At 39.8% G+C, this 15202-nt stretch overlaps 1 protein-coding gene across 1 annotated transcript in view; it reads right to left on the bottom strand.

The window, feature by feature from the left end:
- The window catches only part of PRKACB (protein kinase cAMP-activated catalytic subunit beta), a gene marked incomplete at its 5' end in the record, with an annotated part of 75222 nt that extends 63206 nt beyond the window's left edge, over nt 1-12016 (bottom strand). Inside the window, one exon of the mRNA XM_083359923.1 lies at nt 11718-12016. Coding sequence (XP_083216049.1) covers nt 11718-11763 — 46 coding nt within the window. The remainder of the gene's footprint in view (nt 1-11717) is intronic.
- Nucleotides 12017-15202: the final 3186 nt, after the last annotated feature.

The following is a 15202-nucleotide window of genomic DNA, read 5'->3' as shown; positions in this document are numbered from 1 at the left end:
TTTCTGCATTTACAAGAGGGACCCAGAAAAGCAAATATTTTTATAGATGTTGAGGGCTGTAAGGCGGGAAATCTTAGGATTTTGCTGGCCAGTTTGGGAAATCTAGGTACCTCCTTTGACAGTGTACCAGAGGTTATTTTTACTAGTAGGAAATGAACCTTTCTGGAGGGCAGCAGAAAGTACTGAGGGACTCCACTACTAGGAAGATGGACTGCTGAGGCAATCAGGCTGATTGAGCAATAAAACATTGGGGTTTCTTACCTTACTACTATGCTGTGACTCCCATATTAGGGCTGCCCTGGGGCTATGCTGTGAGCTGGTGAGGAGGCTTCTATTCCTTAGATTGGTGATGTCAAATGATGGGGCTGTTTTTTGGGAGTGGGGGAGGGTGTAGTCTCTGTTTTGTTACATTGATTTTCTCCACTACATAGCATGCATATAAATAAATAAACTTCTAAAAGCCGCTGGTACTATTCTCTCCAAACCTTGATAGACGAAAGTTAAGAGAGAAACTTTTTTTCCTTACTGTGGTACAAGCTAGCACAAATTTTGCCTTGCACAGTAAAGGTAAAATAAAGTGTTTTGATAATTAAATCAAGGAAACTTATTAATATATGGTACACGCATAAGTGGTGGAACTTGGGATTGTTTGACTTTTTAATGCAATACAGTGAACAGGTACTCTGTACTTAAATTAGAATATAGTTTTAATTTTGTTTTTGTACATCCGGGGTGTCAAACTCAATTTCATTGAGGGCCGCATCAGCATGGCGGTTGTCCTCAGGGGGCCGGGTGGGCATGGCTAGAGTGCGTATGGCCTACTGGGTGGGCATGGCCAGTTCTACATCGTTCGCATCAAGGGTGCCTATGGGGGCCTGGGCAGGAGTGGGACAGATCTGAGGGTCTCTGGCAGGAGGAGGGTCTCTGGGCCAGGACCAAGGCAGTGGGGGCCGTTCCCTCACTGTTTCCAGGATGGCTTCGCGGGCCACATGAAACCACTTCGCGGGCCGGATCTGGCCCCCGGGCCTTGTGTTTGACATGTCTGTTGTACATGCTTAAGGAAAACTATCTTCTAGAAACTTTAGATCCCCACCATTCATCATGATAGTCCATTTAAATGTGCAGCACGATTGTTTGGAAAAATGGCTTTCAGCATACTTGAGATAGAAGTGTCAGAAAAGTTCTGCTTTTGCTTGTAGTACAGCAGTGGTGCCTGTGGTGGGAGTCCAATCTGATTGACACATATATCCAAAAGAGGTGGAGTTTGCAATGTGGGACCATACTCATCATTTTGGCAAAAGAAGTATAATCCTGCAGATTCCCTTATTGTTCAGTGTATACAGTATGTGAGGCGTGTGTCCTTTTCCAACTTTTATCAAAATGTGAACTGATGGTTTAGAATTACAATTGCAGAGAAGGAGCCAGCAACTCCTTCTGGAGCACTAGTCAGTAAATGAATCCTAAATATTTCATTGGCCAATAAAATTCTTTAAAAGGTTTGAAAATTTGAAATCCAAGCTGTTGATTATTTAAATATAACTATCCCAGAAAGCCTTTGGGAATCATAAAACTAAAGCATAAATTTAACTAGCCTACTACAGTGGTGCATAAAAGTTTACCAATCCATTTGGATTTTCAGTATTTCTACATAAATATGACCTAAAACATTAATTTGTTCTCTAACAAATTCCAGAACTAGATAAAGGGAAGCAAATTAAACAACCGAATTAAACAAAGGAGTCACAAACATTGTACTTGCTCATTTATTTATGGAAAATTATCCAAGTTAAATATTTATATTTTCAAAGTTAATGTCTCTTAGAATTTGTTCAAATATATACAGTCATGGCTGAAATTGTTGGCACCCCAGAAATTTTTCAAGAAAATCAAGTATTTCTCACAGAAAAGTATTGCAGGAACACATGTTTTGCTATACACAGGTTTATTCCCTTTGTGTGTATTGGAACACAACAAAAAAAGGGAGGGAAAAAAAGCAAATTGGACATAATATCAAAGAAAACTCAAAAAATGGGCTGGACAAAATTATTGGCACCCTTTCAAAATTGTGGGTAAACAAGATTGTTTCAAGCATGTGATGCTCCTTTAAACTCACCTGGGGCAAGTAACAGGTGTGGGCAATATAAAAATTACACCTGAAAGCAGATAAAAAGGAGAGAAGTTCACTTAGTCTTTGCATTGTGTGTCTGTGTGTGCCACGCTAAGCATGGACAACAGAAAGAGGAGAAGAGAACTGTCTGAGGACTTGAGAACCAAAATTGTGGACAAATATCAACAATCTCAAGGTTACAAGTCCATCTCCAGAGATCTAGATTTGCCTTTGTCCACAGTGCGCAACTGTTTGCAACCCATGGCACTGTAGCGAATCTCCCTGGTCGTGGACAGAAGAGAAAAATTGATGAAAGGTTGCAACGCAGGATAGTCCGCATGGTGGATAAGCAGCCCCAAACAAGTTCCAAAGGAATGCAAGCTGTCCTGCAGGCTCAGGGAGCATCAGTGTCAGCGCAAACTATCCGGCGACATTTAAATGAAATGAAACACTATGGCAGGAGACCCACGAGGACCCCACTGCTGACACAGAGACATAAAAAAGCAAGATTACAGTTTGCCAAAATGTACTTGAGTAAGCCAAAATCCTTCTGGGAAAACGTCTTGTGGACAGATGAGACCAAGATAGAGCTTTTTGGTAAAGCACATCATTCTACTGTTTACCGAAAACGAAATGAGGCCTACAAAGAAAAGAACACAGTACCTACAGTGAAATATGGTGGAGGTTCAATGATGTTTTGGGGTTGTTTTGCTGCCTCTGGCACTGGGTGCCTTGAATGTGTGCAAGGCATCATGAAATCTGAGGATTACCAAAGGATTTTGGGTCGCACTGTAGAGCCCAGTGTCAGAAAGCTGGGTTTGCGTCTGAGATCTTGGGTCTTCCAGCAGGACAATGACCCCAAACATACATCAAAAAGCACCCAGAAATGGATGGCAAGAAAGCACTGGAGAGTTCTGAAGTGGCCAGCAATGAGTCCAGATCTGAATCCCATTGAACACCTGTGGAGAGATCTTAAAATTGCTGTTGGGAAAAGGCGCCCTTCCAATAAGAGAGACCTAGAGCAGTTTGCAAAGGAAGAGTGGTCCAAAATTCTGGGTGAGAGGTGTAAGAAGCTTATTGATAGTTATAGGAAGCGATTGATTTCAGTTATTTTTTCCAAAGGGTGTGCAACCAAATATTAAGTTAAGGGTGCCAATAATTTTGACCGGCCCATTTTTGGAGTTTTGTTTGACATTATGTCCAATTTGCTTTTTTTCCCTCCCTTTTTTGTTGTGTTCCAATACACACAAAGGGAATAAACCTGTGTATAGCAAAACAAGTGTTCCTGCAATACTTTTCTGTGAGAAATACTTGATTTTCTGGAAAAATTTCTGGGGTGCCAACAATTTCGGCCATGACTGTAAGTCTACAATTAATGTCATCCTCCTTTTAATTTTGTAAATTCATCCATTCGAAAGCAGCCAGAAGTCCTGATTATGAGTTTCTAAATGTAGAATAAAAAATTCTAGGTTGCCAAGAATATAAAATTCTGCAAAACTACAGATTATGCATATACCAAGAAAGTTTAGCAAAATATTCTCAGTCTGGCACTCTTCAAATTTATTTTCAGTTTTACAGTTTTAGGAATTAGTCTTTTGTGTGCCTGTTTAGAGGTTGCTGCAAATTAAGTATTAAGTGTATAAATACTACAAATTAGGTTAAAAATTCTATTCAAAGTACTTATATAACATTTTTAGCTTATCTGTAACCCATTAGTGATATCTGAGGAGCTTTGAAAAAGAATCTGTAATATTCAAACATTACAAATATAAGAAAAGAGGTAGTTTTCAGCAGTTCCCTTTGTTATTAATGTATCTGATCCATGCTATTCCTGGTTGGTTAAGGCCTCAAAGGAATGGACATATGGATAGATCCATGCAGTACTGTACTAAATGCTTCTTTGAGAGATAGGATGGTACCGCCTCTTTTCAAGAGGCCTTCCTTGGAACCAGCTGAAATGGGCAATTTTTATCCAATCTCCCCTTTTTAGAGAAAGTTGTTGAGAAGATAGTCTCCAACTTCAGAGGGCCCTGGAAAAAGCAGACTATCCGGATCATTTCCAATTAGGGTTTAGACTGGGATATAGTACTGAGATGGTATGTGTGGTATTTATTGATGGTCTGTGGCCAGCTCAGGATGGGGATGGTGTATCCATCCCAGATCTCTGATTTCTTGGATACTATCAACCATGGTACCAAACGGTACCAGAATGGTTTACAAAGAAATGGGCCAGTTGGTAGCTTTCACTGAAAATGTTTAGGAATTATGTGTGGCATACCCACTATACAAACATCTTGAGGTGGGAAACTATACTATTCCTTCCTTCCTCTGCATCTACTCCCCAATGGTACCAAATGGGGTAGGGAGAATGTAGCATGTAAATGCACTAAAGCCTAAATATTCTATATGGGTAGAGGGGTAATAAGCCCTGCAATATTTTTTTTACAAGGAGGGGATGAACAAGATTTGCACTGTCCACATCAATAACTTGGATGACACTCTCTGTGCTGAATTAAATAGGCATCCAATCACCTACCAATGCTGACATGAATTCCTCTCACCCAAAGAATCTTCTCCCACTGTGCTCTATTACAACAAGAATCTCTCCATTTAAATTCAGGAATGTTACAACAACAAGATTTTAAAACATCCCGCTATTGTGTGTCTTTATATAATAACCAAAAATAGAAAAATCAATTGAAAGGAATAGAAATTATTCATGAAAGTTAAAGTGAAATTCCTTTGGCTACTTCTTGCAAATAAGCAAACGATGAAAAAACCCCATAATGAAAAACAAATTAGGAATACTCAAAGGACATTCAAAATCAACTGGATAAAATTGCTAATATTCATAAGTAAATTATTTATAACTTTAAAATGCAATACTGATTAAATGTGGCTCATCTCCCAATTTAAGAAATATCTAGAAAGTTCATATACATCATTCCCACTAGGCATGTACAGAATGGAATAGACCTGAGAACTCTGGAATATTCAACTTCTACTTTGGGTAATACTAACTCTGCCACTTGGGGATGGTATAGTGGTTTTCCATTTTCTAAACTGGAAACAATTTTAACCTTCCAGACAAATGGACGCCACCCATCTATGATTGAAGTACTTCTATGTTACAATAAAGTAACACTAAAGCAGGTACTTGCAATCAGATTTAAGCTTTTACCAGCAAAAAGCATCTGCCAAAGTTTCTGAAAGAAATCTCTATTCCTGAGCCATTGAGAATATATAACTTAAAGAGATAAATATCTAAGTGCCTCAAGTACTACATCATCACTGAGCATTAAAATCAAGATCAGTAATAATACAGAACTCTAAGAATTAAACTTCAAAACATGCAACGTATTCTTCAAAATATTTTGTCAACTACAAAAAACATAACTGCATGAAATTACTTTTAAATGAAAACCTATCTGTCTACATGTGAACAACATGCAACTTACATGTGGCCTTTCTAATTTGAAATACCAATATTGGCAGTTGCTATAAACTATTTATAGTAAATATTTCCTGTATCTGTGATTCTGTGTTTGTTTTTTATTACTTTAAGCATATACAATACTGCAGATAAACTTCTGCATATTTTTTCTCCCAAGGTCTCATTATCCAGTTGCTAAGCTAAAATGGAAGATCCATAAAAAAGAGATCCACTTGTATGCATGTTTAGATTAGACCAAGTTACTTAACCAATATGAAGAATGAGTTACAATTCTAAGGGTGAGCATCCTTGCCACTAGCTATGAAAAATTCCATACCTTTGTAAAAATATTTCCAATTGTTCTATTTACAATTTATGACACTTTAAAGCAAACTAAGGCTAACATGTTTCTGTATAACTCTTAAAAATACAAGTTTATGTGTACAATGGTTTTGTAGTTAACTGGGGAAATTGTATTAATCTTGGCCCGAGATTTAAGTGTATTTGATCTAATTTTGAAAATTTTCTATGAGTGATCACTTCGAATTTCTAGTAAGTGCCAAATATTATTTTTGAGGAAATCTATATAAGAATAGTGAGCACAGAAGTGGTGAATGCTCCAACACTGCAAGTTTTTAAGAAGAGACTGGACAGCCATTTGTCCGAAATGGTATAGGGGTTCTTGCCTGAGCAGGGGGTTGGACTAGATGACCTCCAAAGTCCCTTCCTCCTCCTCCTCCTCCTCCTCCTCCTCATTATTATTATTATTCCAGAGGAAAGCTTATCCTTGAGAGATAAAAAGTTCTAAAACCATAGGACTCATCTTCAGATTAAAATACAAGTAGACCTCAACTTACAATTGAGCACAAAATTTATGTTGTTAAGTGAGACATTTGTTCAGTATGTTTTGCCCCATTTTACAGCCTTTATTGCCACAGTTGTTAAGTGAATCATTGCAGTTGATAGTAACCCGATTGAATCTGGCTTCCCCATTGACTTTGCTTGTCAAAAGGTTGCAAAAGGGGATCATATGATCTTGGGACATAGCAATGGTCATAATATGAACCAGTTGCCAAGCATTTGAATTTTGATCACATGATCATGGGGATGCTGCAACAGTCATAACTGAAAAACGGACATAAGTTCCATTTTTCAGTGTCGTAACTTTGAATGGTCAATAAATGTTGTAAATCAAGGATTATCTGTATTGCCAGCTGCAAGAAAGGGCCTGTGTAATCACAATCTTAAATGTACTTAAGATTATTACACAGGCCCTTTCTGTTTGAAAGTCTCATTCAATTTAATAGAACCAATTAAACACTTATATTATGTTTTGTTTAAATTTTTACACTGAAATTCACATCTTGTCAAAATGGTAAAGACTGTAAACATAAAATAAACTCAACATTTGCAAAAAGCCAAAGTAACATATGATCAATATTGTGAAGAACTTTGGCTCCTGAAAATCATCCTTAAAATTTGTTCATGCAATTAAACGTGTGTGTAATTGCCTTTGGAATATTGGCATTTCTGTTTCCATATGTATACATATTACAATAAGTAGCAGAATTTTGTGCTAAAGATAATCTGAAGCAATATCCTGTCATACAAAAGGTTCAGATGTAAACTGTTTTCATTCCTTGAGCTTTAGATATTTACTTGTAGTTCAGAATATTTCAGCGTAATGATAAAATTCTAAAAAAGGAAACAGAAGCAAACAACAAAATACCTGCTGCCAGAAACAAGGATTTGTTTTCCAACCCAAGGCTTAAGTGTGGTAAAAACAACTTAAGTTTACCTCCCCCACTACACAACTGTTTGTGATTTCTGAATAAAACACACTTGATTTGCATAATACAGTGAGCCTATACTATGGTTTATAAAACATTTAGAGCTGCTTTCATGCAACATGCTAGGAAAAAACAAACCAACTGTATTATGGCTTAGTCCGTGGTACAACCATTTCTTGATCAAACTGCCCAGTGAAATAAACATCAATGCTTTATCCAAATTATCTGAAGTAAAGATACTAGTACAAAATTATATCAAGATAAAATGGAATATATTCTGTGAATTAAATTTCAACTGGTGGAGTAGTAAGGAAAACTTTCCCAAACAAGTGCAATTCAAATTATAATGATGAACATAATTCTGATTATGAATTGGATAATTTATAATCAGAATTATGATTCCACCACAGGAATGCATTTTTAAAATTTATAATATTAAATAGCGACTTGTTAATTTTCATGAACCGTATTTTCTTAAATCACGAAACCACCACCATTTCAATGTTTTAATGCCCTGAGTACCAAAGTCTTAAAGAGAATCCAATTCCTTATTACATTAAATTACAGAGTTTCTTTACTACTTTGAAAGTATATATTGTTTCTTAGCTCTAAATGTATTTTAGTTTTGCAAAGTTCTGCCTTTCCAAAAGTTACTAGATCACAAAAGTTTATATAAGGTTTTTTATTATTAATACATTATAGATTTTTTTAATATTTATAAATATTTTCTAGGTTATCCTTTGTGATAGTATCTCTCATTTGAGGAAAAAACACGCAAATTCACTTTTTCAACCAACAAAAGTTGCAGTTTTACAACTGACTGAATCTTTTACAAGTAGTTCCTTGCCAGCTCAGAGTTTTTTAAATCTCATTTTCATGCAATATAGTTTCAGTCACCATCATTTTATGTTATTAGCTTGCATGAAACATTATCAGCCTGCAGATACTATGCTTTCACATTTCTTTAAAAAACATTCAAGACTGGTCCTTGAGAGATTATTTTCTATGCTGCAGTTGGCTTCACAGTTAATTAAACCAATGAGCATTGTGCACATCCATGAAGTCACCAGGAGGTAAGCTTGATTCAAAGAAAAGGTTACCTTATTGCACTATCATTCCCTCCTCCCACTGTCATGTCATCATCCAACACTTCCAAGTTTTGTTAAGCCAGAATTTGTTATTGTGGACTTCTTCTTTAGTAAACATTTAGGTTTTTAAAAAATAGGGGCACCAAAGCTGAATTATACAAATCACAGATCCTAAGCCAAAGCTTTATTAGATCAATCTAACCACCTTCTATCATAAAATAAATCACATAAAGAAGGAAGAAGATATATTACTATTCCACAATTTTTATTATATAATCCTAAAAAAAGTTCTTCACTAGAATTTTCTTCTCAAACAATGCATAGCCTTATTTTGGAGGAGGATCAGAAATCTATGCACCAAAGGCATCATTAGCTCTGAGGGAATGGTCAAAATTGCTTATAAGTGCCTATATATGGTAGCTATTGAATACCACGATCAATACTGCCATATAACAGCAAATCTAGGACACAGCCAAATACTTGACTATTTTTAATTATATGAATACAATATAAACAGACGATAGATTTACAGACTTTGAGATCCTGGAAACCCAAAGTTTGCACTGTAAATTGGTAACCAGAGTTTCAGTTTAGCTTAAGAAAAATGAAAAAATGCTCAGGGCATGAACAAGACAATAGAATTTGTTCAAAGTGCTTCAAGGAATCACAAAATTGTACACTAATTATATGGATTCCGGAGTGAAGAAAACAAGAATCCCTCATGGAGTAAAAATGGATGCACAAAACTTGCTATTCTGTACTGAAAGCATGGTGTAGGAGGTCATTCTTTAGAAGTCAGGCTTCATTTTACAGAAGCAGACCTCAAACTCTTGGAATTTTTAGCTAGGGATAACAGAACTGTAAAACAACACATCTGAAAAGTAAAAGATTGAAAGAGGATTTCAGTGTAAGAACCCAGCAGTCTGTCCCTTTTAAGCCTTCCAACATACAGCTTACATTCAGCAGAAGCAAAACAAAGCTGGAAAAAGTAAAGCATTGGAAACAAGATTAAGACGGACGTCTACATAAATAGCCCTCTGCACCTACAACTCATTTGGGACATCCTTAATGTACCACTCACAAGAAGTATCATGGCAGGAAAGTTTCAGTAACAGTTCCAAGGGAAATCTTTTTCTCAGGGTACAAAATCCAAAATAAGAAGGTTTCTCAAATATCAGGCTCACCTGATTCATCACATCAGGCATGCACTAGAAGTCAAGAAAACTATTCTCCATATTATTATTTAAACAAGAATACAATAATTCATTATAATACAATGTTCTTAACCATTGGTACCTGAACCTTGAGATGTTTCTCTAAGTAGGACTTTATATTATATAAACTTATTTGTGAGCAAATTTAATTGAATTCAGAGGACTTTATTTTATAAATATAAAGTGGATTATGGTGTTAAACATGTTGCACTATTTTTTTCATTTTTTTTAAACAAGAAAGCCAGCAGTGGCATAATATTTTATTATTCAGCCAGATGGTATTTAATTTTGTTTGAAAGACTCATAGCTTCCTCCAGTTAAAACCTTATCAAGTTGATAAGCTTCCTCCAGTTAAAACCTTATTAAGTTGGTAAGTTTATAAAGCAAACCGTCCCACAACATTATTTGCCAGACTATGTATCTAATCAAAATAAATGGCTACCGGTATTCAAAAATGAAAGAGCTAGTTTGGCCTATTAGTTAAGACACCAAGCTAGAAAAATGAAAACAGAGTTCTTGTCTCAAGCCAGCTAGCTGGGTGACCTTGGGCCAGTCACTCTCTCTCAGCCCAACTCACCTCATAGTCATTGTTGTGGGGAAAATAGGAGGATGAAGATGTGATGGATATGTACTCCATCTGAATTATTTATAAAAAAATAATAATAAAAGTAGGATACAAATAAACAAAACAAAGCATTAGGTAAATAAAAGCAATCAATATGGTTATTATTAGTACAGCACAAGACAAAAATATTGTTTGCTTCCTTCTGTTGGGTTCAAGACTACAATCCAAATATTTTTGTAACAATAATAAAGGATCACTGGAGCATCTGCTTTTTCCTTAGTTCATTAAAACTTTGGCTGATCCAAGCTTATTATTAAAACTCTGCCTTGAAGAAGAAATCAATTAACGTTTCCCCCCCACCCCCCACCCCCGTCGAGACATACAAAACTTTAAACTCTTCCTACTCGATCAACGTGCTTGAAGCTTTCTTTGCACTGCAAGATGCAGGAGAAATAATCCTTTCTCCGTAGCAAAGGACTTTATAATGAGAAAAGGATAAAAGAGTTCTCGGAGGCGGGTTTTAACCAGAGAAGAAACACAAGGGGACCCGACAAATCAGTGCATAGTTTATATACACTGTTGTGTTACGCGCGGTCCCTTCGCCGTGCAGGTTGTATGACACAAAAGCTTTCTCCGGAAAGTCTAGATTTTCTTAAAAAAAAAAAAGAGAGAGAGAGAGAGAGAGAGAGAGGGAGGGAGGGAGGGAGAGGGAGAGGGAGAGGGAGAGAGAGAGAGAGAGAGAGAGAGAGAGAGAGAGAGAGAGAGAGAGAGAGAGAGAGAAAGAGAAAGAAAGAAAGAAAGAAAGAAAGAAAGAAAGAAAGAAAGAAAGAAAGAAAGAAAGAAAGAAAGAAAGAAAGGAACAACAGCGAAGAGGGGCGAGAGAAACCCCCGCCGGTTCCTAGATTAGCTAGAGCAGGGGTCTTCAAACTTGGCCCTTTTATGACTTGTGGACTTCAACTTCCAGAATTCCTCAGCCAGCTTTGCTGGCTGAGGAATTCTGGGAGTTGAAGTCCACAAGTCATAAAAGGGCCAAGTTTGAAGACCCCTGAGCTAGAGGGAGGCTGGAAGTGCCGTCCGCTTCACGGGGGACCGCCTCGGCGTGAGCGGCGGGGACGAGGAAGGGCTGCCTTCGTGCCCTCTCCGCCACTGCCCCAGAGCCCATCAGCCACGGCTTCATTCGCTCACCTACCAGCCCCCAGCTCCTACGCAAAGCAGGCCCCGCAGGCCAAGGAAAGGGGGGGGGACCGAAGGCGCTCGCCCTGGCCCAGCCTCCACCTCCAGGCCTGCCGCCCAGGGCAAAGAAAGAGGGGCTGCCACTGCCGCAGCCTGCCAGGCTAGGCCGCAGGGCCCGCCATTGGCCGTCCCGGCGCACCTTGGTTGGAGCGGCGGCAGCGGCGGCGGCTGGGAGGGGAGGAGAGAGAGAGCTGCCTGCCTGCCCGCCTGCTTTCCGCGGAGCCAGAAGCTCGCCTTCGCCTCCTCCTTCCCCCTTCCCTCCCTCCCCTCCCCCCGGGCTCACTCACCGCTCTCAATCTCGTTGCCCTTCTTGGCGGTGGCGGCGTTCCCCATGGCCGGACCGGGACGAGCAGAGACGGCTGCGCCGTCCGTCCAAGAGGGAAGGGCGGGAATCCCGAGTGCGGGCTCGAGCGGCGGCGCTTCGCTTGGCGCGGACCGGCCCCTTCCCTCCCCTCCCCTCCCCTCCGCCGCTCGTCTTTTCCCGCTATCGGTCTTTCCTCTTCTTCCTCGAGGCGGGGCGGGGAGGGTCTCCCGGCGGCCTCGGGGAGCCAAGGAGGCGGCAGCCGAGAGCGCTGGCTGGTTTGTCCGCTTGCCGCCGTCCCTCCCTCGCTCCCTCCCCAGCTCACACACGACGGAAATGACGGCCGGCGAAGCGCCTCCTTCTTCGGAGTCGGCTCCTTACCTCCGTGCCGGACGCTCGCAAAAACTCTCCGGCGGCGCCTTCGGCCTGGGGTGTTGCAAGGGGGCCCCCGGGAAGGCTTCTGAAGGCCACTTTCCTAAGACTGTTTGGCGGGAGCTGAGTAATTCTGGTTGGGTTTTGGTCCCCTGCCCGAATTAGGTGGAAAGCAGGTGCCATCCCTGCAGAGCAACCTCTCCGGCTCCTCCGCACGTTATGCACCCGGCGACAAGACCCCGGTTTTCCTCTGACTGAAAAATAGTCGCCCCTTACCTTTTGGTTCAGTACCTCACGCCGGCTACTTGACTAAAGTAGCTAGTTTACTATTGCGTTTAGGCTTACTCGAGAATGAGTCCCGGTGGACTGGGAGGGGCTCTCTGCTCTGAAGTAATATGAAGAAGAAGGGGAAAAAAAAAGGAATGTAGCGCTAAATGTCTCTGCTGAGGAGAAAATTGTCGCTTTCGCTGCTGCGCAACTTCGGAATAAATGAGTTCGCGCTGCCGCCAACCTTGTACTATCTCCGTGTGTGGAAATAATTATCACAAGAAACTTTTATGAGTAAACACGCATTGATTTGGGTTAAGTGGCTGCAATCTTGCATCACTGTCTATAGTTGGAGATAGAGACCTAAACAGAAGGAAGATAAAAATACATGCTGGCTAGACATACAATGTGAGAATAAGTGTTCCGCCCGCTAGAACATCGATTGATTTGATTTATATTCTGCTTTTTATTCTGATACTTAAGGTAGTAGAGTTCCCATCTATTTTTTCCCCACAACAGCCCTGTGAGGTGGGCTGGGCTGAAAAACTGAGTTTCTGTGGCTGAGGATGGATTTTAACCTTGGTCTCCCTATACCTAATCAGCACACTAGGTCGCTCTGGTGAAAGATGACATATGAGAAGTCTAATAGAGTTCAAATGGGATTGCTGCCAAATACCAATGGTGGCATTTTTAACTAACAATGCTACTTTCAGATAGATTACTGAAATGTGGAAGATGCTTTCAAGTAATAATTTTCAAAGGTAAGAATGTTCCACTCTTTTTGTTAATTCCAGATGAAATGCTCTAATTCTAATAATCAGTGATCTATACCCATCCTCCCACATCTAATCCTGGGTATATTTTCATAGGACCATATATCATAATTCAGTCTCTTTGGGGTTTATTTTCCACTAGCTAGAATCAAAACTAGTGTTCTGATAAAAGAAGGCCAACTTGATCTCTTCTGTTGCGAAGGACAGAGGGGGGAAAAAGGCTGCTGAGAATTTGCCTCATCCTTTCTGACCATATTCAAGGCTAAACTGCGGATTCTTTTCTGTTTGGAGAATTAAAGAGTGGTGCCTCTGCCTCAGCCAAGACGCAAAAGATAACCAATTGCTATTGAAGAAAAAAGTATCAAGATTGTTCCAAACTGGATGTGATATGTTACTTTGTTTTTAAGCTTGAGGATACGCTCTACATTTAACTTATGAGAGTTGCTGAATACAGTAACTGTGACTGCATCAGAGAGATAATTTAAAACGTTCCCACCCTCCTTTTAATACTGCTCAAATGAAACCTTGGGAAAGAAGACAAGGGGGCGAAAAATTTTGCATTTCCAATAGCCGGAAGAACTCGGCATCTGATCTGGAGGCCGAGTTCACACCTTTGGGCTGAATTGCATTTTTGTTTTTGTTTTTGCAATAAGTTGCGTTCACACAACCCCTTGAACCACCGGGGTTTTGTAAGACACACAAGAGGTGGGCATCCAATCTAGGTGGGATCCTTTCCCAAAAACATATTTATTTGAACAAGCCGGCCTGGTCTGATGGGTTTGGGGTTTTTTTAACGTTTTGTAATTTATCAAATTGGGCTATTGTATTTAATATCTTTTTAATTTTTATATATTGTATTTTATTGTATTGCCCTGTACACCGCCCTGAGTCCTTCGGGAGAAGGGCGGTATAAAAATTAAATTAAATAAATAAATAAAAGTCAGAGACATATAACTCTGATACTAATACAATAGTCTAGTATGTGGAAACACACATTATGCTCGCTGAATGAAGGAAAATACAATGCCTGCTTTCTTGAGCTGTGCCTGGTATCCCATTGTGCAGTGAGTATTCCTGAGGCTTCATACTGTAGTTTACCCTCCTTTCTGACTGGCCAGTTGATTTAGACACTGTAGACCAGGGGTGTCAAACTGCCGGCCTGTAGGCCGGATGCGTCATCCGGAAGCCGCACCCACCCCATTGCCGGCAATGGCGAAAAGGCTCGGATACGTTGCGCTATGTCACGTGATGGCGTGAGTTTGACATGTCTGCTGTAGACAGTGCTTCAGACTGATGTTTTATGGCTACCAGCATGTTTTGTAATGGAATGCCTACTAGGGATGTACAGGTATATCTCATTTAACAACTGCTGTGATTAATGACTATTCAAAATTACTACTTCAGCAGCATTCCACAGTTACTTGATCTCCATCTGCATGCTTCACAACTGGATTTTGACAAGCAGAATCAATGGAGAAGCTGGCAGTAAAATCTTAAGTCCAGTGAGGTGGTGTTTTTTTTTTTGCAGGGGGCAAAAAGGGCAGCCCAAAGGGCAGGGAATAGGAGTTGGGGGGAATTAAAAGGGAGGTAACCCTTTATCTTGGAATAATCAAGGTTTGAGGCTGGCAGGGACCAAGTTGGAAATGGTTTGGATTGAGGTGGGTCCTCAGCTATTGACTAGTGGAAGTTGGTTGGCAATGTGGAGTGCAGGGATTGCCATCACTAATCAATGCAATCAAAGTGACATTGCACTTTGTAACCACATCCCTTAGTAATGGAAATTCCAGTCCCAACCATGGTCATAAAATGAGGGCTATAGTACCTGTGTTTATGGACGGGCTTATCAGAACCGTCTAGAAAATAACACATGAATTCATCTGCAAAAAAGTTCCAGTGTACCACAGATTTATTCTCCATCTCTTTTATAAAATTCATGATTACATCAATTAATGAATTAAGTAATGAAAACCTTTTAATGTCATTTTAAGAAGTTTAATGAAATTAGGAATCTCAGCTTGCACTCAACATTTCCAGCACTGGATTTTTTTTGTGGCAATTA

The sequence above is a fragment of the Vipera ursinii genome, assembly GCF_947247035.1.
Source record: "Vipera ursinii genome assembly, chromosome: 3".
Classification (NCBI taxonomy): Eukaryota; Metazoa; Chordata; class Lepidosauria; order Squamata; family Viperidae; genus Vipera; species Vipera ursinii.
The sequence above is the reverse complement of the archived record's forward strand: the minus strand, read 5'-3'. Positions and strand labels throughout refer to the sequence as shown.